Source organism: Brienomyrus brachyistius, chromosome 19 (assembly GCF_023856365.1).
Source record: "Brienomyrus brachyistius isolate T26 chromosome 19, BBRACH_0.4, whole genome shotgun sequence".
In the NCBI taxonomy this organism is placed as follows: domain Eukaryota; kingdom Metazoa; phylum Chordata; class Actinopteri; order Osteoglossiformes; family Mormyridae; genus Brienomyrus; species Brienomyrus brachyistius.
This window is the reverse complement of record NC_064551.1, coordinates 21,317,284-21,343,258: the sequence shown is the minus strand read 5'-3', so window position 1 is coordinate 21,343,258 and position 25,975 is coordinate 21,317,284. Positions and strand designations below refer to the sequence as shown.

Below are 25,975 nucleotides of genomic sequence, written 5' to 3'. Positions count from 1 at the left end.
GGCGTCACTGGAGCCCTGGCCGTTTTGATGAAAGATGCCATCAAACCTACACTCATGCAGACGCTAGAGGTGAGTCTGAACCAGGAGATGGGAGCAGGGAGGTCACAGGCTCTCTGGGGGTGGTCAGGAGAGTCTTGCGGACATATACTTGTTCTGTGACGTCCCTTGTGAGACCTCAGAAGACAGCCAGCACTGCTAGGGCAATCAGGCCGCTACGGAGAAGAACCAGACTTGTGCGGCTGGCCCTCAGCAGAACCTCAGGAGGACGGTTCACTCCATCTGGTTTGTGTTAGATGGTGATCTGGTCCCTCTTGTTTTCATGTCCTCATGCTTTCGGATGCCAGATCTGTCAGCCCAGAGCTCACGAAGCACACAGGATTAAATCTCCTGCGCACCACAGTTCAGCTGCTTTGACTTTCTGGATTTACATATCATTCAGGCATTTGGATCTCCACCTTTTTTTTTTTATTGTCAGATTTTATTAGTTTTTCTGTTGTGCTTAACTGAGCAGAGACACCTGCTGTTCAGCTTTATATGGTGAAAAAGCTCAGCAGAACTAAATTCAGGAACTTTTTCTTGTTTGCAAGTTCTTGATCTGTCTCGACCAGGAACTTTTGTCGATCCTGGCCAATCTTAGTGTGCCGCTTTCCCACCGCACAACAGGATCTGTGACGTTTGTGCTGAATCAGCACGGGAGTCGTAAAAAAAGCTTCACACGTAGTTTCAGAACCGAGGAAACTACACCCCCACCCCAAAACAATGGAGGATGAACCAACTGTTTTGTTAATTTCTTAGTTATTGGGGGGAAATGGGAGGATCGATTGTATGATGCAAAAATACGGGACAAATTATGTCCTGCATTGGTTCAAAGCAGGACACACCATTGTGTTTTTTGATATGGGAGGGATGGCATCTCTTGTTATAAGAGGGTCACAAAGCTGACCACAGCCCAGTAAGGCCCATACCGTGATTTTTAGGACAAATCGTGATTTTAAATCTGGCCTGCAGATCGAACATTTGTTTTCCACAATATAAAACAGACAAAAACTATTGGCACGCCCCCCAACTCAATATCAGCAAAAATGTTGCACAAAAATATATCAGTTATTGGTATTGTTCAACATTTTCATATTGGTGCATCACTATAAGAAAGGAAATTTTCTTACATAGAAATGTGGAGACGCAAGTGAAAAAAAAATGCATTCGTTGGTGCATTTTATGCAATGCAAATGCAAAAATAATTCCTTCTGTTTTTGTCCACCAATTACTCTTTTCACTTCTGCGAGCTGGTGCTTGAAATTTTAAAAGGGTGGGAATGCAACAGAAGTTCCTGGTTCCTGAAAAATTCCTTTTGTGGGGATAGACCTCATGTTTTAGTTAGTTACTGTTTCCATTGGGGTGCCAACAGACTTGGCTCCACCACATTGATTCTTTTTTTGGGGGTGGTGTCTGGTGGCTGTGCCTGTGATTGGACACTGTTGAACCCTTGAGCAAGGCCCTTAACCCCTAAATGATCCAGAGATTATCTCATCCCTCTTTTTCTCAAAAATGTATGTCGCTTGCGAAAAATGCATCTGCCAAAATCATGTAGTGAAAATATAAATATGAATTTATATTGTGGGCGTGGTCAGTGGGCGTCGCCAGTCACCTCAACGTATCAACGGATTCCTGAAACAGCCCACCGAATCTGCAGTATTGCTGACAAGAAGGCTGGGAGCTGGGGTCAGGCTGGAGGCGGGGTCAGGCTGGAGGCGGGGTCAGGCTGGAGGCGGGGTCAGGCTGGAGGTGGGGTCAGGCTGGGGGTGGGGTCAGGCTGGGGGTGGGGTCAGGCTGGGGGTGGGGTCAGGCTGGGGTGGGGTCAGGCTGGAGGCGGGGTCAGGCTGGGGGTGGGGTCAGGCTGGGAGCTGGGGTCAGGCTGAGGCGGGGTCAGGCTGGGAGCTGGGGTCAGGCTGGAGGCGGGGTCAGGCTGGGAGCTGGGGTCAGGCTGAGGCGGGGTCAGGCTGGGGGTGGGGTCAGGCTGGGAGCTGGGGTCAGGCTGGGAGCTGGGATCAGGCTGGGGGTGGGGTCAGGCTGGGAGCTGGGGTCAGGCTGAGGCGGGGTCAGGCTGGGAGCTGGGGTCAGGCTGAGGCGGGGTCAGGCTGGGAGCTGGGGTCAGGCTGGGAGCTGGGATCAGGCTGGGGGTGGGGTCAGGCTGGGAGCTGGGATCAGGCTGGGGGTGGGGTCAGGCTGGGAGCTGGGGTCAGGCTGAGGCGGGGTCAGGCTGGGGGTGGGGTCAGGCTGGGAGCTGGGGTCAGGCTGAGGCGGGGTCAGGCTGGGGGTGGGGTCAGGCTGGGAGCTGAGTTCAGGCTGGGAGCTGGGTTCAGGCTGGAGGTGGGGTCAGGGCTGGAGGCTGGTTTGGGGGGTGCTGGCCAGAGGGATTATGGGATGCAGCCTCTTCCAGGTCAGCCCCGAGTACCAATGCCTCTAATGGAAATTCCACTGGATATTAATCAAGTTTAAGTCCCAGAAAAGAAACTAATCAACCTGACTCTACCAGTTAAGATCCTGGGGTTGATTCAAATCCAAGAGTCAGCAGTGTGATGTCACTGTTGGGCCCTTGAACCAGACCCTTAAACCCCAATTATTCCAGAGGTTGTCTGATCCTGCTTTCTAGAAAATATTTGTCGCTTTGGATAAAAGTGTCTGCTAAATAAACAATACTCTGTATGACTAAAACACAGTTTCCTCTGGAAGGAAAAATGATATACTACTAGGTAATGTTATTAGTAATTAAACTAATTATGTCATAGTGATACTGAAGGTTTTTTTCAGTCAGGCGTAATCTTTATCATGCTGGCCCTGGGTCTCTCACCCCAGGAATTCCCGTCTGTGTCACTCCCTCGACAGTTTCAGAGGTCTGTAGTGAAAACACGTATTTGGAAGTGTGTAAGACCTACAGGAGGACTCCAACGGAGCATTTTGGGGGACGAGGATGGATGTCTGACTATAAGTGTTGTGTAAACCATGGTCTTGTTCATTTAGCTTTCTTATATACAAGCACCCACCCCCACCCAGAAACCATATCCGAATAATGTGATTCCGGAATCATTACTGACAGCTTTGTGTTTCCTTTGACTCCTCCCCCAGGGAACGCCGGTGTTTGTCCATGCGGGCCCTTTTGCCAACATCGCCCACGGCAACTCCTCCGTCCTGGCAGACAAGCTGGCCCTGAAACTGGTCGGAGAGGGAGGTTTCGTTGGTGAGCTCATTGTCCAGGACCCTGGCTTTGGGAAGCTGATTGAGCCTTGCTGGGTGTCAGTTGCATCGTGAAGCTAACTGCGTACCCCCCACCCATTAAGGGGGGTGTGCATGGGGTGGGCGCTCTGCTATTGCCACATAGCAATAAGAGTGCAGGGGGTCATGCATTGCTAAGGGATTCCCAAGCAGAGAACGCCTGTTTTACCACATAGCCACTCATTAAACACTATGACAAGCCCACACTGGAATTACAGTGTAGATATCTGGTAATATTGCAAGTAACTATGACTTCACTATTACTCACTGTTTTACATAGCTGATGTTTATTTTGCTTATCATTGGTTATTTGTTCTTATATCTATAAAATGATACATCCTTAGCTGTTAGGTTTTGGTGAAGCAACACTTGAAAATGCTTTGTTCTAAAGTAACACACCCATCCCTTTAGGGGCAGTAAGACTGTCTCCTTCCCACCCAATTGGCCCAGGACCCCCCCCCCCCCCCGGGCTGGTTCCCGTCAAAGGCTCATGGTCACGAGCGGAAATGACTCTGCAGCCTGGTGTCTGTTAATTGGCTGGCCGATGTCACAGTGGAGTGCCGTTTTACATCGTTTTTCCGCGCCTGTAGGTGCCCCTTGCTCTGGGCTATGGGCTGTAACAACGGCCTCCGCGTTTTTTTTGACGATGCTCAGCCTACATTTGACCCAGGAGGCAGCTCTAGGCTGGCAGTTCCTCCCCCCTGCTGGCAGTTGGCTCTCTGGCTACACCGCTGGTCATGGGTGGGGGCCCCGCCAAATATAGTTCCCTGAAGAATGCGGAGAATGCGGATTCCTTTCCCAGGGCCTTGCAGCCCAGGAAAGAGTACTTGGATACTTTGGGGGGGGGCTGAGGGCTGCTAGCTGACCTCTGACCCTATGCCCCCCCCCCTCCCCATCCCAGATTTGATAGTGCAGCACTCCATATCTGGCTGGCCCCCATATGAGATTTTGTTTCGTTTCAGAGGGAGTTGGTGTTTTAATTTATTTTCCGTTTTTTTTTCAAGCCAGATACCAGTTATTACAAGAAAGCCCTGTTTGGGAGGCAGTTGTGTTTATGATGTGTGTGTGTGTGTGTGTGTGTGTGTGTGTGTGTGTGTGTGTGTGTGTGTGTTTTTAATGGAGCCCGATTAAATTATTTGAAGTGGTTTAGATGGTTCCTGAAGCACATTAAGTAGTGGGCTGCTTTGTGTTTTTCCATAGATGATACCTTGGTATCTCAGGTCTGCATGGAGTGTGACCGCAGATAGTAACAGATTCACAGCAGGATTTGTAAGGTGGAATGAAGGCGGGCCAAACCCCCCCCCCCAAACTTGCCAGGGGAAAACCGGCCACAATTACTGCCGCTTAGATGGGATCTGAAACTTTGTTATTTTATTTAATTTTTTTACATCCTGCTTGGTTTGTAACGTGCAGCTCTACCGAAAAGATGATTTTGCTTGTTTATCTAAGAGATGCAAGACAGTGGTTTTAGAGTAAAACAGCAATTACTACCAAACAGGATATTTAGACAGCTGGTGAATCCTGTGAAAACAGCTATTAGAGGGTGTGTGTTTGGGGGCTGAAAGGCGTTGGGGCAGCGGCGGCTGATGAAAACACGGCCGTCGTTTACATACGGGGTCTCTCATCTGCCTGTACTCCCCAGGTTGGTTAAGGCAGCAGGGTGGCGGGGGTCACTTACTGAGTATTGGAGATCCAGTGTGAGGTGGCGGCTACCAGCCGGGGGGGGGACAGTCGGGGGTGGCGCCGATAGCCAGAGCACGTTTGTCATTCTGAAGGGCCTCCGCCTGTTCTGAGTGTGGTTTGCCTCAAAGTTCCAAGCGTGATCTACCATGCATTCCCCATCTCCTTGGGGGAATGTGGTGGCATTACCACATTGTGTGTGTGGGGGGGGCAATATTTGGTATTTAGAGGCTTAGAAGTTTAAAAACACTGAAGCCGCCATTACAGCCGTCCTGCCGTGAGCAGATACATAGATACAGGGTGAAGCCTCCTATTGTCACCCCGAGTTCTGTCCTCTTTACGCTCAATAACAAGTTATGATTACAAAACCAGAGAAAATGGATGGCGTCTAGTTCTGTGGCATCTAGCGCAAATCTTTTCGGGTTTCGATAGGCGTGTAATGCAATTCACGTCTAGCAAAAAGTGCAACGAATCCCTTGCGTGTTTATCGCATCTAAAACCGCAAATATGATTTCCCGTCAGGTTTAATTATAGCATGCCAGCGTTCGAGCCACGAGGAAGCCGCTGCGAATGTGTGAGCATGACATGCCAGTAGAAAGCGTCTTTGCTTGCATATGAGCGCATTCCAGATGGAGGCCAAGATGAGTTTGAGGATGTGTTTGGTTATCATATAATCCCTCTCTTTGGATGGAGTCCTGACCGCCAGGAATGGAGAATGGACAGAGAATGCTTCAAAAAGTTAGTGAAAACAGGTTTATGGAATTAGCGTTATGTATTTTATGGATAATTATATCAATGTCCAACAGCCGGAACCTGACTGTGCCTCAGAAGCAAGTTACTATCAGGTCAAAAGGGGACACAGTGGTCAAAGAATGGACTTCATGGTTTTTTGCAAGGGGTCCTTGTGGCGACAAGCACTCGGAGATTTTGTGACCCTTGTGCTGCATGGAGGCCGGATCTATCGCTTGTTTCCTAACCAACAGAAGACTTATGACTGTAGCACCCATAGGGAGGTTGCAATGTGCCAAAGAATACAGACATTTCTGCAGACATTAATTTTGTCTTTCGTGGTCCATAAGCTGCCTGGAGTTGCATGGCAAGTTTGATGAGTTACTGTCTTTATCCGGAACGAAGTCCATGGTGGGGAATCAGCTGGGATTAAACTCACCGTGAAAGCGGTGGACTGTTCAGAAGGTCTACATGAACGTTGCTTGAACTAGCCATAACACCGCGTTCCCTCCGCTTATCCGGAACATCACGGAACAGTGATTTTTCCAGCTTTCCTGGGCACTTCAGAGGTCACTGAAAAGCCAGTGGCCCGACTGTTTCTGCGTTCGATTTTCCAAACCTCACAGATGGGTCGTCGGAAGTCGACGTGAGTTGAACTCTGTGCTACGCTGGATGTCCGTCAGCACGGTCCCCCTCGCCTATCACGGTTTGGGAAAACTTGCCTTTCCTGTCGGAAAGAGAAACCCACATCGGATGCCGCTACGGAAAGGGCCGCGGAAATCGACGTGGAAAGAGGCCCTGCCGGTTTGGGACATGTACAATGGTGTCCCAGTCTGTCCCATTTCGACAAGCGACTCCACAGGATCCACATTTTTAGTGGAAGTGTCCCAGGATAGATAGGCGCCCCCCCGCCTTTGTCATTTCACCCAGAAGGGTGTTTTTTGCATATTCATCAGCAAGCTGTGGTCTGCAATTCACTCTTAAGCGGTCAAGGCACTGGAAACGTCATCTACTCAGATTTATCAGACGATAAACTGCAAACGATATTTGATGTAGTCAGTTCCAGAGGAGCATATGCAACATAAATTTAAGTTTTATAGAATAAAAATTGTTTTGTTTGTTGACTGATCCCTGCCATTATGATTCAGACGTATTGTTCATTTATATGTAAATTGTCTCTGTGCGTGTTAATGCGTTACACACACTCACACTCTGATTAAGTATCTATGTCTTTGTGAGGGCTCTATTAATTTCCATGGACATAATCTAATTCCCAACAGATTTTCTCCACGAGGCAAAAATAACAGGTTTTTATCACATTGCGGGGACATTTGTCCCTGCAATGTAATATATACGTGACACACACACAGGTTTATAATTCTAACTTTGTGGGGTCCAACCATTAATTTCTATGGAAAAAACCCTAATCCCAACAATGATGACCTTAACCCCTACCTAGCCCTAACAATCATAAAACAAATAAAATGCAAGATTTGTGGCATTTTTAGTGTTTCGATTACAGTCACAGATTTTTATAAAAATTAATATAACAGGTTTTTCTCTCATTGTGGGGACGTTTGGTGTCACAGCCTCATGGCTCTGGCCTCTACTGGGCTTCTTCTGTCCTCCTGTCCATCCTGCTCAGGTCTTCCAATCTCCCCATAGATCTCACTGCAGACGTGCTCATCTGAAGTATGTGATGATCTTTGGCTGCTTTAGAGATGGCTCAGCATTATGGGGAAGGGAAGCGTATTACTGCCACAACATAATAAAAAAGATATTGTCACTATCACTTTATAACGTGAAAATATTACATTAAAACGTGAAAACATCACGTTAAAATGTAAGAGTAATATCTTCATCTTATAATGTGATAGTGAGAATATTTTTTTTATGTTGTGGCAGTAATACGCTTCCGTAATGGGGGACATGAATTATCAGATTTTTTTGCCAAATAAGAAAGATGAAATTCTGATTTTTGGGTCCTTTTAAAGTTTCCTGCATGTCCTGTGAATGTTTGCATCAATGTGTTTCACATCCAAGTCAAAGTTTGTATTTTTCATGATTTCCTTCTATCCTGATCATTTTTATTGCATTAAGTCATCAGCGGCCGCTGCTAAGGTCATCTGTTATGGGCGAAATTCCGAGTTAAATCCTCCCTTCTGGAAGCTGTGGTACCAGTATAGTGGTGGTTGAGCAACTGGAATTTTGGTTTGGATGCTGGGAAGAAACCTTAGGGATGAACTTCTGACCCGGGCATTGCTTTGGTGAGCATCCAGCTGTAGATGATGTTTTGCACACAGCTTTTGGTGTCTTCCTGTCATCTTTTCCGGGAACATTATTGCCTGGAAGTGATCCAGGGTGTTAAAGGACAGTTATGCTGAAACTGTTTGCTAGCAGAAAACCTCCATCTGACCTGAATGCTTCCTGTTTCCTGCACTGTAGGAAGAATCTACTTTAAAGTCCTGGCATTCCTGTCTCGTCTGCTCATAGTGCTTTGTGCCTTCTAAACACGGAAGATTTGCTCCTTGTTTTGTCATTAATAATCGACAGTTTCTGGGTAATGTAATGTATATTATAATAATTGATTTGTTTACCCTGCCAGTTACATTCTGACTGAATCGTAAAAGAAAAGCAGATGGGCATCTTTGGTTTGTGTCCTGTTTGTGTTTCTCAGGCAACACCGTAGGTGGCGTAGCCATTAAGGGAGCCCCTTTTCAGCTAAAGAGCTGAAGCAAAAATGGGGGGGGGGGTGCTTTAATGGAATACTTCAGTGTGTATCCAGCACAAGCCTCCTTAGATTAAGATCTTTGCTGGGTGAAGAAATAGTGTAAAATCCCCCCCTTGGACCAGAGGCCGCCTGTCTAGTCCTGGCTCATGTTCCTCTTTGTCTTCTCCACAGTGACTGAGGCTGGTTTCGGCGCTGACATCGGGATGGAGAAATTTTTCAACATCAAATGTCGAGCATCTGGCTTGCGGCCCAACGTGGTGGTTCTGGTGGCGACCGTCCGGGCGCTGAAAATGCACGGAGGCGGTCCCAGTGTGAGTATGCTGCCCCTTGTGGCTCCACCGAGATTGACAGGTTTCTGAAGGTGGTATATGTCCAGTAGCACGTTGCTAGCCGAAGCGGTCGATTGACACGGAGTTAATCAGGTTTCATTAAGGTAAAGTCTATCTTTAATTGCATGAAGATATTTCCCACTTAAAATAATTATTACTGCCATCATTTAAAATGAATAGGTTCTTTCCACAATTACCTACTATTAGCTGGGGGGAGGAAGACACGTTTCACACTTGGTTTGTTTTCGCTGGGGAGTGGGGGGGTTCCGCCCCCCAGGTCTGCAGACTGGTACCGGTCCGTGGCCTGTAATTAACCAGACCGAGGAACTCGGGGGTTTTGCGGAGGCAGCTGGTTCGTTTCCAAAAAGAAATTATTGATTTTATTTTTTGATGACCCCTCCCAATCACATCTGACAAAATTGAAACTTTTGTTTTGGAGTTTGGTGCAAAGTAAACTGGTTCACAGACATTGAGAGCCTAGTTAACAGAACATAGATGGTGTGCTATCTATCTATCTATCTATCTATCTATCTATCTATCTATCTATCTATCTGTCTGTCTGTCTGTCTGTCTGTCTGTCTGTCTGTCTGTCTGTCTGTCTGTCTGCCTGCCTGCCTGCCTGCCTGCCTGCCTGTCTGTCTGTCTGTCTGTCTGTCTGTCTGTCTGTCTGTCTGCCTGCCTGCCAGGGTCAGTGCTCATTGATCAACAGAACAAAATACTGTAAATGAGGGAGAGTTAGCTGTATAGGCTAATTTCCATCTGTTGTCCCTTGCCTGTTCTTTAAAAGTCAACCTATCAGAAGAAAATTACTTATCATAAACGTTACATACACATAATATTCATAAATACTAACACACGTGTCTGGTTTTCAAATTGTTTTGTAAGACAGATAAAATGAATTCCTTTATTTGCACTACTCAGCAGGGAATTGAAGTAAATATTTTAGATGCCTATAAATGCGTAATTTTCCCTCTTGCCCGAGTGCCTCTCTCTGTTAGGAGCATGAAGTGTGGCTTCGGTCCAGCTGAGCGTGTCTGTGTCTGTTTTCTAGGTGTCTGCAGGAGCTCCTTTGCCTCGTGAATACATCGAGGAGGTAAGGTGGCCTCCTCTGCGCAGGCTCCTCACTGCACCCCTGGAGCGGAGCTGGAATTAGGTTACGTCATATGGGGGGGGGGGCAGTTTTTCGCTAATGTGATGGTGCATGCTTTTCTTCTATAAGTCCGCCATAATCATGTTGGATTCGAGTTCGGCATGCGGTTTCTGGAGGCCGAGGCTGGGGGAGGAAGCTATGACCTTGATGAAAATCTTCTTGGGATTTGTCTTTGCGCAACAGCGGCGTAGGAACGCTCGGTCATCGTGAAGCGAGCGCTGCTGTCCTTGGAAACGGGCGTGTCTCGTGCCTTCTGCTTGTCGCCCCAGCAAACTCGGTCACTTTGGGTCTGTCTCTTACACCCGGATTTGCGCATGGTGTGTCCTGTACACCGGGATTCGCGCATGGCATGTCCTGTGCACTCAGATTCGCGCATGGCATGTCCCGGACACCCGGATTTGCACATAGCGTGTCCCGTACACCCGGATTCGTGCACTTTGTGTCCTGTACACCCGGATTCACGCATGGGGTGTCCCATACACCGGGAGTCGCACACCGTGTGTCCCATACACCCAGATTCGTGCACGGCTCTCGCTCCTTTAAGCCACGTTCAGCTGTTCTGCTTCAGTGCAGATAAAGGTCACAGTCGGAGCCACGGCAGATTAATTACACGACTCTGTTTTTTAATGAAACATGCCGGCTGGTGGAGATCCTGGCTGGAAAGCAGCATTCCTGAGGATCGGCTGCATGCATTTCAGCAGGCGAAAAGGGGGCCGACCAGGCTGAGGAAGGGAGGCATATGCAGCGTTCTCAAGCGTTTGATGTTGAGCGAGGAAGGTTAACTGGTTTAATGCTACTTTCAATAGGTGGCGCTGTTGTACCCTGGCTGAAAGCTCACTGTGGGCTTATGGGGGGATGATGGCCAAACATACTATTCCTGCAAGCATCCAGATGTGTCCTGGGTCCCATTCCGCAGTCCTCACACTTAACAGTGTTTGCCCAGTTAATCAAATAACTACGTAAATGCAGCACTCCCCCCCCCCCCCCTTTGAGGCACGCGGTCTCCATATGGGGACTGTATCTTAAACCCCACCTCTGAATTATATAAGAACTGTAAAATGGCTTCAGCTGACCGAATAATTAAATCTGTTAATTGTGAATGCCATAAAAGAAAGCAGATGGTTCTGGAAGAAGCTTGGCCCACTTTCCTGTGCCGGGATAGGTTCACTGCCCTGGAATGGTGGGCCAGAGGCCGGGTCGCAACCATGCTGGGTGTGGGAGGGGGCAACGTGGACGGGTCCGGTGTGGGCGTGACTGGTGTGTGGCATCAGCACAGGTGGTGCAGATGCAGGACGTGACGTGTTGGAAGGCCAACGGCGTTAAACTTTTCAGTGTAAACTGTTTAAGCCGCTGTTCGCTTAAGCGACTCCCCAGTCGCCCCCGTCAGGTAGGGTCTTGGGCTCCTAATGCCCCTCCCTCTCAAAATAGCAGGGCAGTGAGGTAGGAGCGCCTGCGTCAGCCCAGAATAGTCCCTTAGTCACATCCCCCCCTCAGTGACACTGCGAACTGGTCAGATAGACGTGTGTGTGTGTGTTTGTGTGTGTGTTTGTGTGTATGTGCCCACCTCAGCCAAACCAGAAGTGAGTAGGCAGACACTGTAATAATCCCTCCAGTGTGAGTAATGACCACCCCACCCCCACGCCGCCCCCTCCATTTTATCCCCCCATCCAGCTCACCAGATCACCCTGATGATCACATAGCAGTGTGTGGTATTAGCCTGTTACTGTGTAGCTGTCCTCGCGGATGACAGTTTTGGACACATCCGCCCCTCCCCCCCACTCACCCCAAAAGAGAGCTGTGACCTTGGCTCCCGTGTGACCCCCTGCCCGTCACATGACTGTGAGCCGCCCACACAGGACGGGCATGTCGCGTCCGGCACCACCTCTGACCCGGAGCAGCTGAATCCATAGCTGCCTCATGACCGCAGTTGATAATCAGGAGGAAGCCGGTCTCTCTGTCTGGTTGTCTGTTATCCGTGTGACCTTCCTGAGAGAGCAGAAGAGCTTCCGCCCAAGTTTACGGAACCTCCACGTGGCTCTGTGGGTTAGCACTAGACCTGTGATCGGAAGGGTGTCTGTTCAAATCCCAGGGTCGACAGAGTGATGTCACCATTGGACCCCAGAGCAAGGCCCTTAACTCCCAGTAGCTTCAGGACCTGTCTGACTCTGCTTTCAATTGTACTTCACTTTGGATTAAAGCTTCTGGTAAATAAAGAGACTGTATATTGCTCTGGATAAAAGCTTAAAAGCTAAGTAAGTAAATGTGTAAATGTCCCCCCCCCCCCCAGAACCTTGAGCTGGTTGCGGACGGCTGCAGTAACCTGAGGAAGCAGATCCAGATCGCGGGCCTCTTCGGGGTGCCCGTGGTGGTTGCCTTGAACGTCTTCAGGTAAGACCATCTTTTCAGGTACCACGCTCCTTCCCTTCCCTCGGGGGGCTTTAAGGCTGAGAGTGTTTGGCACCACAGAGTATCCCTGGAGCCCTGTAGCTGGAGCAAAGGCACAGGACCCTCCTCCTTCCCTTTGAAGTTAGGCCTCGAACTTCACGCCTCATTTGGAGCAGAGAATTTGCCTGCTTGCTCCATTCTCCCCTGATGTTCTATCTCTCTCGTTCCCTCCGTACTGTGTGGCGCAGAGATGCGTTGCTGTGTTCGTTGCGTTTCTTTGCTGGGGGATCAGATCACGACACATGTGGATTGCCCCCCTCCCCCGACCCCCACTAACAGGACCGACACGCAGGCGGAGATTGACCTGGTGCGCCGCATCGCCTGGGAATGCGGGGCCTCCGACGCCGTGGCGTGCCACCACTGGGAGCGAGGTGGACGCGGCTCGGTGGAACTGGCGCATGCAGTCAGCAAGGCTGCCAGCCAGGAGAACCATTTCCGCTTCCTGTACGAGCCGCAGGTGAGACGCTACCAGAGTGGCTAGTGGAGGGAGGGGGGGCTTAGTGGCTGAGACTGATACCATTGTCACAGGAAAGCAAGGATGCGTTAAGGAGTTCTTATGCAGGTGCATTGGAATGCTGTCGCATTTCCCATCATGCTCCCCTTTGAGATGTGCACACATATATAATGGTGAGAGCGAAGCCTGGAATCAGAGAACAGGGCCCTGGAGCGATTTTCAAGGGGTTAAGGGCCTTGTTCAAGGACACAGCGGAGATGTAACATCCCTGCTGAGGAGGGGATTGGAACCAGCGACCTTCTGGTCGTGGAGGCCTAACCTGCCGAGCCATACATGCCAGATCCTGTGCTGTGTATCTCTCCCCAAGGCCCGATCCTCCTGCATAAACCCCCTGTTTAACTACCTTAATAACAGCTCCTTACGGGAATCGCCTGTGCCTGACGTGTGGCCTGCAGGCTGCACTGCATCGCATGACACCCCACCACACCGCATTCCATCACTTCCTGCTCTACTCCCCACGTTCTATTAATACGCCTTGTGGCATCTAGCGCCGGGGGGCCTATGGCCTGTTTTGCTCGGGGCCACATTAGCGGGGGCCTGAAGCATGCGACTTGCGCTTCAGAGGGAGATGTGAAGAAGGGTCGCATGCCACTGGCGCTTTCTGTACCGGTTTGGTCCAGTTTTACCCCAGTGCTACCCAGTCCATTGGATTTACATCTCATTTATTCCCTCATAGATTCAAGACAATTTTTAATGCATATGAAATTCATTATGGGCTGAAAATCCCCTGATTATTACTAATGGTAACTGACTAAAGCTGTAGAAATGCTGCGATTTGATCCTTGGTACATGGGATTTGCATTAAAAGAATAGCAATCATAAGAATGCATTATACATACCGTGGTCATGCATTATACTGACCATTATAATGCATTATGAAGGTACTTTATAGATGAGAGCTTCAGAAGGCAGCCATAATGCATGATAAACATGTCTATAATGTGTTATGCCTTTTTCTAAATAGCTATAGCTGTGTTTATAATACTTTATAAATGCATCATAATGCACTATGAAGGTATCTATAATGCATTTATGTATATGACTGCTTTAATTGACGTGTTACGAAGATTCCTTACTTTTATCTTTTTTATTGTCTTGATGACGAGATGAGGTCGCGGCATGCCTTCTTGGGTAGGAGGGTCTCACTCTGTTCAGGTGGGACTCTGCGATTGGCGCTGATCCTCACTGACACTTGATAGACTATGAATTTGACCTGGGTGCCAAGATGGGTGGTGGAACTGTGGCATTCCCGTGTAAGTGTGCTCCTGTGTGATTTAGGCATAATGACCCCTAAAAGGATTTAGAAAACCAGAGGCGGTGAGCCGTCCTTGTCTGTGTGTATGAGAGTGTGTGTGTGTGGATGGCTGTTAGCGGTATAATGGAAAGCGATATAGATCCTGTTTTTGGGGTGTGGGGAGGGGATATGGCTGATTAAACAGCAGGGTTACCACACAAGAGCTGCGTAAACTCCTGATTGTTTGGGGTACCACACTGTTCTGTTACTCTGGTAAATCAGGTTTTCTGCACTCAGGAATACTGTTGATCCGGGTTCAGACACTGCGGCTCCGGCAGGATGCTGTGGCGCCAGATTCAGCTGGATAATTTGCTACCCCCCCCCCCCCCCCCCCTTTTCAGCACAGGGGTTTGCGTAGCCCAGCCTCCATGTGTGACCGTGTGAGACATTGTACCCCCTCCATGGACTGGCTCCCACCACAGCACAAAGGGACCACCCCCAAGGTGGCCACCACTACCCATGAGAGGGCTGACAGTGTCTGGGAAGTTTGATGGCCAGTCAGCCGAACTGAGCTGTAAATACTTCCAGGAGAGTCCAGTGTGTCCTGCAGATTAACCACCTGCAGGGACGGACGATGGGTGGAAAAAACCCTTTGATTAATCTCCATATGCGATTGTCACAGTCTTCCAATCTTGGGTACAAGACAAACATCAGCTGGTTCCAGTTTATAGGCCTCAATTAAGTGATCTCATTAGTGCGGGTTCAGGCTGCAGACAGAGTCCTGGTGTTTAATGCGTTATCGCATTAAAGGTCCATCCTTAGAATACCCGTATAGTTGTGGTGTCTTGGTTGCAGAGTGTCCCTCTGGTCATGGGGACCCTGTGTACTCGGAGGATTCTTGTGTCAAATAAGCTTTGCTGAAAGACAGGCACAGACATCATTGCTGTTATTGCTCCATGGGTAATAAATTATACACTGAAAAAATGGAGTAGCTTTGTTCGTTCCACTCAAATCAAAGGGCAGTTCTTAGTCTTTAGTGCTGTCCGTAAGGAATATTGATCATGTGACCTACAGATGCCCATTGTGGAGAAGATCCGGACGATAGCCCAGAAGGTGTATGGTGCGGACGACATCGAACTGTCTGCAGAATCACGAGCCAAGATAGACTGCTACAATCAGCAGGTTGGTATGGTCGCTTTAGGTAGTACATTATTATACTGAATAAAACAAAACAGTCCTAAAGAATCACCTAAGCCAGTGGTTCTGAACCCAGTTCTTATCAACCATCTGTTGGGGCGTTAAATAACAGACAGTCATCGCTGGCACTGATGCGCTTGCTTTCATCTTGTATGGTTTTTCCTGACAGATGTGATGTGTAACACGTTTGAGCGATGTGCAACTTGTTGGAGTGATGTGTAACTCAATGGGGTAATGTGTGACGTGTCGCCTGCCCCCCACCCCCTTCCTCAGGGCTTCAGTAATCTGCCGATCTGTATGGCCAAAACCCACCTGTCCCTGTCCCACATGCCAGACCGGAAGGGAGTCCCCACAGGATTCGTCCTGCCCATCCGAGACATCCGGGCAAGCATTGGGGCTGGCTTTATCTACCCGCTGGTTGGCACGGTGAGTGGGCAAGATATCCACCCTCCCAGAACGTGGAGGTAGGGGATGAGGTGCCCTTCATAACCGTGCTTTTGCCTGAAAACTGTTATGATTCATGATTGAGCAGCTGTGGAGGGCCTTCTGAAAGGTGAAATTTTCCCGTCATTTGGCACGTATAACAATGAGAGCCTTTGAACACGATTCAGTATGTTTTGATGCTGCTTATCCGTCTATGGTACTAAATAAGAGGGGGAGAAACTGTCATGGGGGAGATCAGGACTCCACAGAATGTGGCCCGTCTTCTGATGTTTCCACGGTTAATGTTTAGCTATACGGGCCATTATTGTGGTTTCCTGAGACAGCAGATCTGCCGTGACAGGGTCGGGTGGAAGTGTGGCACTCGCGACGCCGGCTGCCTTTCCCCTGTAGCCGACGTCATCGCTTCTACAGCTGTCTGCTGGGCGCCGCCCCAGGGTGACCTCTGTTGCCGCCATGCCTCACTTCCTGTAGCCAGAGGGCGTGGCTTTGGAAACTCACGTTAGACGTGGTTAGACGTGACTGTCCTCCGTCCACGTTTGCTCCCTCGTCCTCCAGGTTCCGAGGTGGTCTTTAATAAAGCCGCTCGCTTTACGAAAACATTTACCCAGTCCTCAGGAGTCTGACCTCCCGCCTGGATCAGATTCGGTTACATCAGTGTTTTCTTGCTGTTGTCCCTGTTGTTTTTTTTTTTGAGGAGGGGGTGCATGGTGGATTAGGGTAGAGGGATTCAGAGTGGTGACCTCAAACCATAGCCTCGGGTCGGGGTGGGGTGGGGGGCCTGATGAGCATCCTGTGGAAAATACTCCGTAGGTGTGAGGGGAGAAGCATTGGTGAGCCCCCTCATCAGTCAAGGAGCATGCTGGGAAGGGGACCGTTAGGCTCAACATGTGCGTGTTTATGTGGCTCCACCCTGGCCTTTCATCTCAGGTAGCCCAGGGAGAATCTGCACGTTTGTGGCCTCGGGAGAACTGTCAGGGCCACTTTGAACTCTCACAACCGCAGCCACAAAAGCCCCCGTTCTGTGGCTTTGGAAGCCGACTTGGGAAATTCGAAGGAAAGACTTCCGCTATTTACCTTGCATTGTTTCATGCAAAGGCCGCTTGGGCTGAGAAGTTATGTTAGTGAATTATGTTAGCGAGACTCAGTCAATGTGTTTGTGTTTTTTTTTCCCTTCCTCTTCACGGTCGGACGCTCTGAAAAGCACGAGGGGTTCGGCTTTAAATTTAAACGTCCCACTGTGGATGTAATATTTGTGCAGTTCAGGGAACACTAGTAAACTGCTTTTAAACGACTGTTTTTACACGTCAGGCTGCACCGCATGCGGGCAAACCGCCGGCCAAATAGAGCGCAGTCACGAGGAGTGGTGCTGGTTATTTTCCCATTTAGCTTTGGGTACAGAATCCCTTGAAGAGGAACCCCCCCCCCCCCCAAATGGACAAAACTTTGTGTGATGTTTGATTTTGTTGGCCGTCCCACTGTTTATGAAGCGTGATTCCCAGCCTGTCTCCACCCTTCTGTGCCCCACCTGCGGCCCCTGTGGCCCCTGGGGCCTCATCTTCATCTTCCTGCATCTTGCTGAGGTAGAGCCTCCCCCATATTACTTGTAACAATTCTGTTTTGTGTTAATAATCAGTAGGATGATGCCATTGAATGGGGGGGGGGGGGTGTGTTCCCAGGTACACAGCAGTTTTATTGCCAGCCCCCAGCCTATTTTGGGCCCCCCACCCATGCCTCGCCCCTCGCCGCTAGCTGCCTTCACGCGGCTGCAACCCCCCCCCCCCCCCCCCCCCCGAAATGCCCTCGGTGGAAAGGGGGACGGTGCCTCATCCAAGTACGGCTGCAACATTTAATTAGCGCTGCTGTGGTTCTTATCTCGGCTGCGTGTCATCCTGACCCCCCAGGTTACAGTGCCCCCCCCCACCCCTGCCCCCCAGGTGGGGGGATAATTAGATATCCACCCTTTTGTTTTTTTTCCTTGAGCATTCAGACAATTTTCAAAACATCCCCTGTGATATTCCTAACACTTTGTGTGTGTGTGTGTGTGTGTGTGTGTGTGTGTGTGTGTGTGTGTGTGTGTGGGTTTGCATAGATCACATTTGGGAACCAAAATGACCCCAAAATGCGGTAAAACCTGAAACTTCCTTACTCTTGGGGACACTTCTTCAGGTCCCCATTTGGATAACCTCAGTTTTATACAAATCTGTGACTGCAATCATAAAAGTAAAAGTGTCAAAAGTCTAGTGTTTTGGTTGGTTACTTATGGTTGAGGTTGGGGCTGGGTGGGGGTTAAGGGTGTCGTGATTAGGGTTAAGGTTTTTCCTATAGAAATGAATGGATGGTTCCCATTTAGATAGAAAGACCAACTTGCGTATGTGTGTGTGTTTGTGTGTGTGTGTGTGTGTGTGCAAACTGTCCGTGTCGGGCTTGGTGTCTGTGTTAGCAAAAGACGGTAAGGGACAGAATGCCCAGCATTTAGGCTTTAGCGAAACCGTCCAGCTTAACTGTGTTCTAACAGTAGCTCACGTGCAGTTTGCGGCTGGGAGAACTGGAGGTATTTATATTGACGAATATCTTTCACGGATTCCACGGAGCTCTTGGCCAGATTAGCATTTCATGTCAATACTTGGGGGTTTTACCCAATGCTGCCGCGATCTTATCGGCTTCCCTGGAAGCCCAGCCTTCCACTCACATGGCGATAAGATCTGCACCGCTTTCCGCCGAAACGTCAGTGTTGATGCTCCGCGGAGTGAAGCCTGTTTACGCCGCTGTGTGAACCGGTTGGTCAGTTGTCTGTGGCTGTATTTGGTACGTGCCAGCATGGGCAGCCAATGCGAAGCTGTTTTCTTTCCTGCAGCTCAAAATGATTTTTACTGAATTGTGAGAACAACTAAAAATTATATGCGAGGTTAAAGGTTTTGGGCATTGTTTCCAAAAATGTAAAGGAATTTAGATTGTAGTTTAAAATAAGGAAATGGCCACTTGCTATTGGCTGAAAGGCTTAGGGTATAGAGCTAAGGCGGGGCTACATATGCACTCACTCATATGCCAATCACTGTTGAATGTTGGATTTAAATCGAGAGGACAGAACAAACATTACCGTAATTTACCCAATGGGGCAATGGCAGCCTTAAAGAGGCGTGACTGTGCTAATGGCTGCTGCCAGGGAAAGTGGGAGGCCACAGTGCGGAGGATCGGAAAGACTTGGTGGTCTGCCTTCCATCTGTCGGGGGTCCTCTCCGCACAATTAGGCAACAGGTCAAAGACGCCATGCACCCCCCACCTCCCCCGTGCTGCGGCGTCCAGGACAGCAGTGGGCTTGCAGGATGATAGACCACTTGCAAGAACGGGAAACAGACTCTTCAGAGGGGAAGAATTAAAGAAACATATTTAAAAATTGCCAAATTAAAATCAACTGACTGGTCAAGTGTTGTGTGGGAGAAGACGGGATGATTAGCCTAATGAAATTTCAGGATTAAAGGGGGGGGCATGTGAACAGTCATGAGTTTGGTAAACAAGCTCTGAGCCCCCCCTTTAAGTGGCTGATTCCACCCCCATGAGCGAAGCTAAGAGCCCATGGCTGAGATGCTCTGTGTCCTGTGAAGTTTCTCCTCTCCTGTCCCCTATTACAAACCCGCAAATCTAACTGGGAGCCTCTAGAACATTTAACTTCAGCCGTTAATGATGGCTGAGAAACACACCATTACCGACGACAAATGTGTCCTGCTGTTGAACATCTGTGCAGTGCTGACCTTGGTGGTCCTTAAAGATCAGGTATTAATGGCATAAGAAACCCTAGCAGATGCGCCACACAACATATCTGTGGAAAACGTAACCCTATGATCCAGATGGTTACGTGTCACTTGACCACAGGGGTCTTCTGTACCAAAAACCACATCAAAGTCCACCAGGTGACATGTTCCACAGGGTTAATATTTGTCGCTCGCATCAAACCAAATGGAAATTCTGTTCCATGATGTGACAACGTAGTTTGAGGTCAGACATTCATGTTAACCCTGCCTTGTTTCAGAGCAGGTTCTGCAGATCTACAGTTAGTTGGAATTATACATAATAATGTACAAGTCTAACTTAAACTCATATCTTGATTGGCAACATTGCTTATCTTTCATTTGTACAAATTTCATCTTATTGCTGACCAGGGAACGATCTAGAGATATTATATTTTCCTCGATAACAGATGTTTCCCAATTCCAGCTGGTTATGTATGCAGTTGAGCAGAGGCCTCTTTCTGGATCTTCACCCACCTCATTCACACCGTAACTGAAATCTCTTGTTTCTTGTCAATTATTTAACTCCAGTTGTGCTTCCTTCTCATTCCAGCCACACCACTGCTTTCATACACCAGCAGTTTATTTCCTGATGCACATTTTGCAGATTCTTTTTATAGTCATTGCTGCAGGCCAGTAAAAGGATAATGTTGTTATTTTTTTGCCTTGTATTAATTTATAGGTTTTCTGTCAGGATCAATAAGAGCTGATAGACCTTTAATTCTTGGATTTTTTGTGTTGGACTTGTGATATTTTTTGACGACTGAACATTAGTGAGGGCTTGACCTCAATGACTTTTCAGTGTCTCAAAGATGTTCAGCGCGGACTGGTGTCTAATGGGAAGAAGCTCGAGTACAGACGTGATCCCACATGTGCAAGTGGCACCAGACCTGACTGCTGGTTGGTCGGTTTGTTTACATCACAGCAGTTGACTTTCTATAGGAGAAGTAAACTTTTCCCAGTTCAGTTATGTGGTGGTTCCCAGTTTGGCTCCGGCCTTTTTGAAGACACCATTTCACATCCCAGTTAGTTTGGGACTGGTGCTGCTGCCAATCAGATTTCCCGAATTCCTCCCTCGCTCCGCTGCTCAGAGACACCAGAGGCGCCTGGCACTCTCTGGATCACAGCGTGGTGATAAAACTCAACTGCCTACAGGATCCCCCAACCCACCAAAACGTAGGGGACCTAAATGGCATGATAAGAGCAGGTGATTTCGAGGGATCTCGAGCGTAGCAAACATTTTGGCTAGAAGAAACCCCCCCCCCCCCCCCCCGAGTCTGACATTATCAGCAGTGCAGTTTAGACTGTAAAAACAATGATAATCTTTTTTCATGATAGTGTTGATTTCATTCTTGGTTTCTTTATGTTTGCAGTGTTGCCATCATACTTCACTCACCTTCAGAATGAATGAGTTTACAGCTCATTCATTGGTATTAGTCATTAAAAGCATTGCTGCTCTAAAATCGTGGCTGTTCTGGAGATGGGGATGGGGGGGCTGGGGAGGGCAGGTACACTGAGCTTCTGTCTGTCCCACAGATGAGCACCATGCCAGGGCTGCCCACACGTCCCTGCTTCTACGACATCGACCTGGACCCGGACACCGAGGAGATCTCTGGACTCTTCTAAGAACCTCCCTCACCGGTAAGGTCCACAAGCTCCCTCCTGGACCTGTTCCACAAATCCTCCCCGTGTGTCTCTCTACGAACCTGAATCTTTAATTATTCATCTGTATTAAATGGGCTAAACCATCCTCTCTGCTGACTTTGCATCTAGCCAGATGCTTCTGTATGAACTCAGCGATCGATCGTCTGGGTTTTTCAAGGAATTTAATGAAAGTCCTTTGTTTTTGGTTATTGGACAATGTCAGCTTTAATTCTTCTTTTACTGCACCAGAAAGTCTTCCTCTTTAATTAAAAGCAGACCCCAGCCAGGATATTCCCCCCCCCAAGGGACATGAGTATGATAAATAAAAACAAAGACACAGAGTATGCGGGCAAAGTGGTTAGATGTGAACGGGCCGGCTGAGGGGCCAGTGGCTCGCAGTGATTGGCCGGCCTCCCGAGCAGCACGTGATCGTCACCATGGTAAAATCAGGGAACACGTGTCACAGACCAAAAACTCCCACAGTTTCAGAGAGACTCTCTGCTCGTAATAACAGTATTTCTCTGACATTTTTGTCGCACGGATCTCAGATGTCTCTGTGCTCAGGTCAAAGAATTCATCCCTGTTAAATAGCCATTTCTCTCCGCTTTCCATATAGATATTTCAGCTTCCATAAGCAAATACTGTTTAAATAGTCAGTCAAAAACATTGTAATGGTACAGCCTCCAGGATCGTCCTCAACCCTGTACTGGATAGATAGGAATGGAAGGCAGAAGATGGTTGGATGGACAATGTATTTCTGACCAGGCTTTTTCTTTAGATGATTCACGGTTGTATACACAAGGCCACAGAGGCAAGCTTGCAGTTGTGGTAATTGCGGTGCCACCGGTTGGCGTAGTGCTTAGGGATCGGGATTGTCCTCCAAAAAACTGTCAGCCCCAACACTAGGAATGACGTGGTTATTGAGAAATGGTCGTAATCCTAGCTGAAAAAATCCATCCAAGTCACCAGAGAAAGCAGAGCTGTAAGTTGGCTAAGCTTGATAAGCGTCTGTATAACAATGCGGTAGGCGAGTTCGGTATACCTGCTGATGAGTGCCAGCGCACGCGGTCATGGGCAGCCTGGCCTGGAATCTGTCAGTTATTGAAACCAGGATTTTTCACCCATATGAATTCCCTAGGATGACAAAGGATTTGTCTAAGCATTAGGGACTGCTGGGCTATTCCAGTTGCCAGAGACTCATGCTGTTTTCTATTATGGTGTTTGGAGGGGGTGTCAGTTAACCATTTTCGTACTTGCCACCTCTCTACTTGCCCCCAGCGTCCGAATCACCCCATCTCACCTTTCCGCAGGGTCCCCCGCGCAGAGAAACCCCTGACAGAGGAGAAACAGAACCACAACACTACATAGGTCATACCAACCTCTTCTGGGGGGGGGGGGGGCGGGGTCACATGGACAGCGGCTTCATATCTCCTTTGTGCATGGGGGGGAATGACAGACAGGTGTGATCTCCATCATCCCAGCAATCTGTCACACGAAGACACGGCCCTTGAAGGTCTTATACAGTGTTCACCACAATGTCTTAACTATGTGTTTGTGTGTGTGTGTGTGTATGTGTGTGTGTGTGTGTGTGTTTTATTTTTTCGGGGGGGGGGGCTCTGGAGTGATACCAAAAGGGTTCTTGTACATTTCTCTATTTACATAACCAGTGCTTTTATTAATGAAACCTTATGCTTGTACAAATGGTCTTGGTTACATTTATAAAGACACTTTCTTTAATCCAGTCCATGTGAATGCATGTCCGCTGTAGCTACTAAACCAGGCTGCCTGCTCCATTTTTTTATTGACCTTAATACCAATAAGCACGTTAATAAAGAATTTTTGTTAATCCTGGAATTTCTGGTGTTTTTTTGTGGGTAAATGACTACTGGTTAGTATGGAGAAATGCATGGATTAATTTGCTCGCGCACTTATGTGGGAAGCAGGTCCGCTTGGCTGCTACGGAGAGCAGGCGTGTGTCTGTTTTATGTGCCCTGTGGGCACGCGCCCTTCTGACTGCCCTGTTCAGCACAGATCACCACCTTCCCTGGAAACAGGCACTCTTCCCCTTCCAAGGACAACACTGACCGCCTGCCAACACCAAGCTGGAAAACAAGTCCCAGGGAACAGACCCAGCGTGTGGAAACTGTCAGTCTCCCTTTCGTGTTACTCAATGTTTTGAAATCCACTCAAATTCATTGAAATTATTTGTGTTTGATAGCCAGTCCTTCATAATTTATTAGTCTATTTGCATTGAACTAAAACCAAAATGAATTAGAAAAAAAAAAATATCGTACCTGCCAGTTAAAGATTCAATTTGTTGAAATTGCACAGTTCAGTACCAAGGACAGATCTCACATATGGATTTTACTCTTTGGATGTTAGAAGGTGTCCAGGTGCTAATTCTGTAATGTGAAGACCTCAGGGACGCTCGTCAGGAACACAGCCGAAAAGCAGCAAACAATTCTGGTTTGTGATCAGACCCTCCAGGTGCATGCTGGGAATGGCGACACAAGTATTTTGTGAGTTATTCCCACACACAATGGACGTCCAGGCAGAATGTGTGTGTAATCCCTGCCTATTGTGTGGGTGCCCATACAGGCCATGTGAACCCACTCCCCCCCCCCCCCCCCCCCCGAAACATTTCGAGGAAGTGCTTCGTTTGTGGATTCGAACCCCAACATTTGGCACTGCCCCCCCCGAAACTAATGAAAAGGTTTTTGTGTCCCACCTGCCCCCCCCTCCACGTTATCTACTCTGCAAATCAGAATGGCGGAGTTTGGCCCCACTGAGGGCTGATGGTAATTAGTTAGCATCATTCTGGTCAGGGTTAGCCCCCAACAAACCCAACAGCAGTGGGAACAGGGGGCCGGAACAATGAGGCGGCCTGTTCCCGCAGAGTGTTGGGATTTGTAATCCTAAGCCGTCTTTGGACCTGGCCTTGTCTGGATTCGAGGAAGGGATTTAGTCTCGTTTTGGCCCAATGACGGGTCCGAAGACCGAGCGTTCCGCTGGAGTCGGGCGAGAGTGCTGATGTCAGCAGCCTGAGAGGGCTGCGGCCGCAGTGAGATCTTCGCATCCAACCCTGCGCTTAAACCTCCAGGCCTGAGGCCTTCAAGCATGCATTCTGTCCCAATAGTGTATGTAGCCTGACTTCTGTGCGTCTCCAGCAAAAGGAGTCGCATAGAATCGAAAGGGGAATGGCTCACGCACTGGATGATGCTGTGGAAGTGGACAGAGTGTTGGAGGCTGGCCGAGAATTCACAGCAACAGCGGCTATCTGCCTGGTTACACGGTTAAGGCCGGTCAGGCGGGAGTCCTCCCCAGGAGTGTTCTGAAGCTCACAGTCCTTTAAACCGTCACCTCTCTTTTCATCCAGAGCAGTGATAACACTGCCCCTCCCAAGAAGAACTCGGAGAACCGCTGTTTGGCACTGGTAACGGAATCCAGATGTGGGCCGTGCGTGTTTTCTCCAACCTCAGAGCTGCCTCGCTTCAACACGAATAACGGATCAAGGCGCAAGCACAAAAGGTCCTGGCAGTGTTACAGCTGGAACATGGTAATTCTGGTCTGACAGATCCATTTGATAAGTTACCACACATAGCTTGGTTTGGGAAAATGCGGAAAAATAATGGATCCGATCGAAATGGAAAAACAAATTAACACGTTCCGTCTGCGTGTGCGATATGTTTTTAGGGATAAGGATTTTTCCTTTTTCCAAGTAGCATTTTTCAGAAAAATAAATTTCGTCTTGAATAACTGGGTAATAAAATAATATCAGGTATCTGCTATCAGGAAACTGACTTTATTCACTGTGCCTTATTCCAGATCCATTTAGTCAACGTTTGCTTGCCGCCCAAGTGGACTGGAGAGCGTCCGTGTTTGGCCGCCTGTCGCTGCTTCTCCGGCCGCTTTCTTTTGATGTTCCCTGGGGGGGTGAAAGGCAGGACCCCTGTGGGGGCCGGATTCACAGAGGAGGGAGTTATCGTGTGTATCTGGTGGCCGTGTCACAACCCCCCACCCCCCGATTTGGGTCACATTAAGCACAATTTTTGGAGAGAGACTGTGGGCAGAGGCACCTGGTATTCGTGCTAAAGGAAGCCGAGCTTTGCAGAGAGTTTGGTGCCAGAGATCAGCGAAATGGTTTCCTCTCTTCCTTAAGGGGACGGCAAGGTTGGTTGGAAATAGCATCACACGGGAGCGAAGGGTCAGTGACTCAATGCCACTTAATGGACTTTGGCCACTTTCACGTAATTGGCTTGTGCTATTTGCTACACATATTTCCTCTTACTCATGCCCCTGCAGGACAGCGTGTGAGTCAGTGGGTTAGGAGGAAGATCACAGGATCCAATCCCCCAGGCCGGCAGACTAATGCAACTTTTGGGCCCTTGAGCACGGGTCCCTTAACCCCCGGCTCCAGAGGCACTGCACGCTGGCTGACCCTGCGCTGTGACCCCCAAGCCTGCTCTCACCTGTATAAGCGGCTACATGTCTCATGGAGCTCATGGAGAGCAATAAAGCTCCCCCCCCCCCCCCCCCCATAAAATTACCAGAGCAATAAAGCTCTCCATGGGACTTGTAGCTAGAAAAGGGGTGTAGCTAGAAATTTCGGGCCCCTTGCAAATGTCCCCCCATAAATTTACCATGACGGGGGGGGGGGTGATTTCCCATTTTGGAACCCCTACACAGTGCTGGACCCCCTGACTCTGCTGGGGTCTCCATGTCCCCCCGGGCATAATGGACAGCCACCCCCGCCGCTTCACACCTGAGGAGTTGAGTGCTGCTCCCCATGCTGCCTGCGTGGAGGTTGCTTGTTGTCACTG

At 48.8% G+C, this 25,975-nt stretch overlaps 1 protein-coding gene across 1 annotated transcript in view; it reads left to right on the top strand.

Annotated features, from left to right (window-relative positions):
* The window catches only part of mthfd1l (methylenetetrahydrofolate dehydrogenase (NADP+ dependent) 1 like), a 36,127-nt gene extending 13,126 nt beyond the window's left edge, over positions 1-23,001 (top strand). Inside the window, exons 19-28 of the mRNA XM_048986409.1 lie at positions 1-69; positions 3,127-3,238; positions 8,585-8,724; positions 9,794-9,835; positions 12,180-12,280; positions 12,617-12,794; positions 15,160-15,267; positions 15,556-15,708; positions 21,048-21,152; positions 22,466-23,001. Coding sequence (XP_048842366.1) covers positions 1-69; positions 3,127-3,238; positions 8,585-8,724; positions 9,794-9,835; positions 12,180-12,280; positions 12,617-12,794; positions 15,160-15,267; positions 15,556-15,708; positions 21,048-21,137 — 993 coding nt within the window. The 3' untranslated portion in view covers positions 21,138-21,152; positions 22,466-23,001. The remainder of the gene's footprint in view (positions 70-3,126; positions 3,239-8,584; positions 8,725-9,793; positions 9,836-12,179; positions 12,281-12,616; positions 12,795-15,159; positions 15,268-15,555; positions 15,709-21,047; positions 21,153-22,465) is intronic.
* Positions 23,002-25,975: the final 2,974 nt, after the last annotated feature.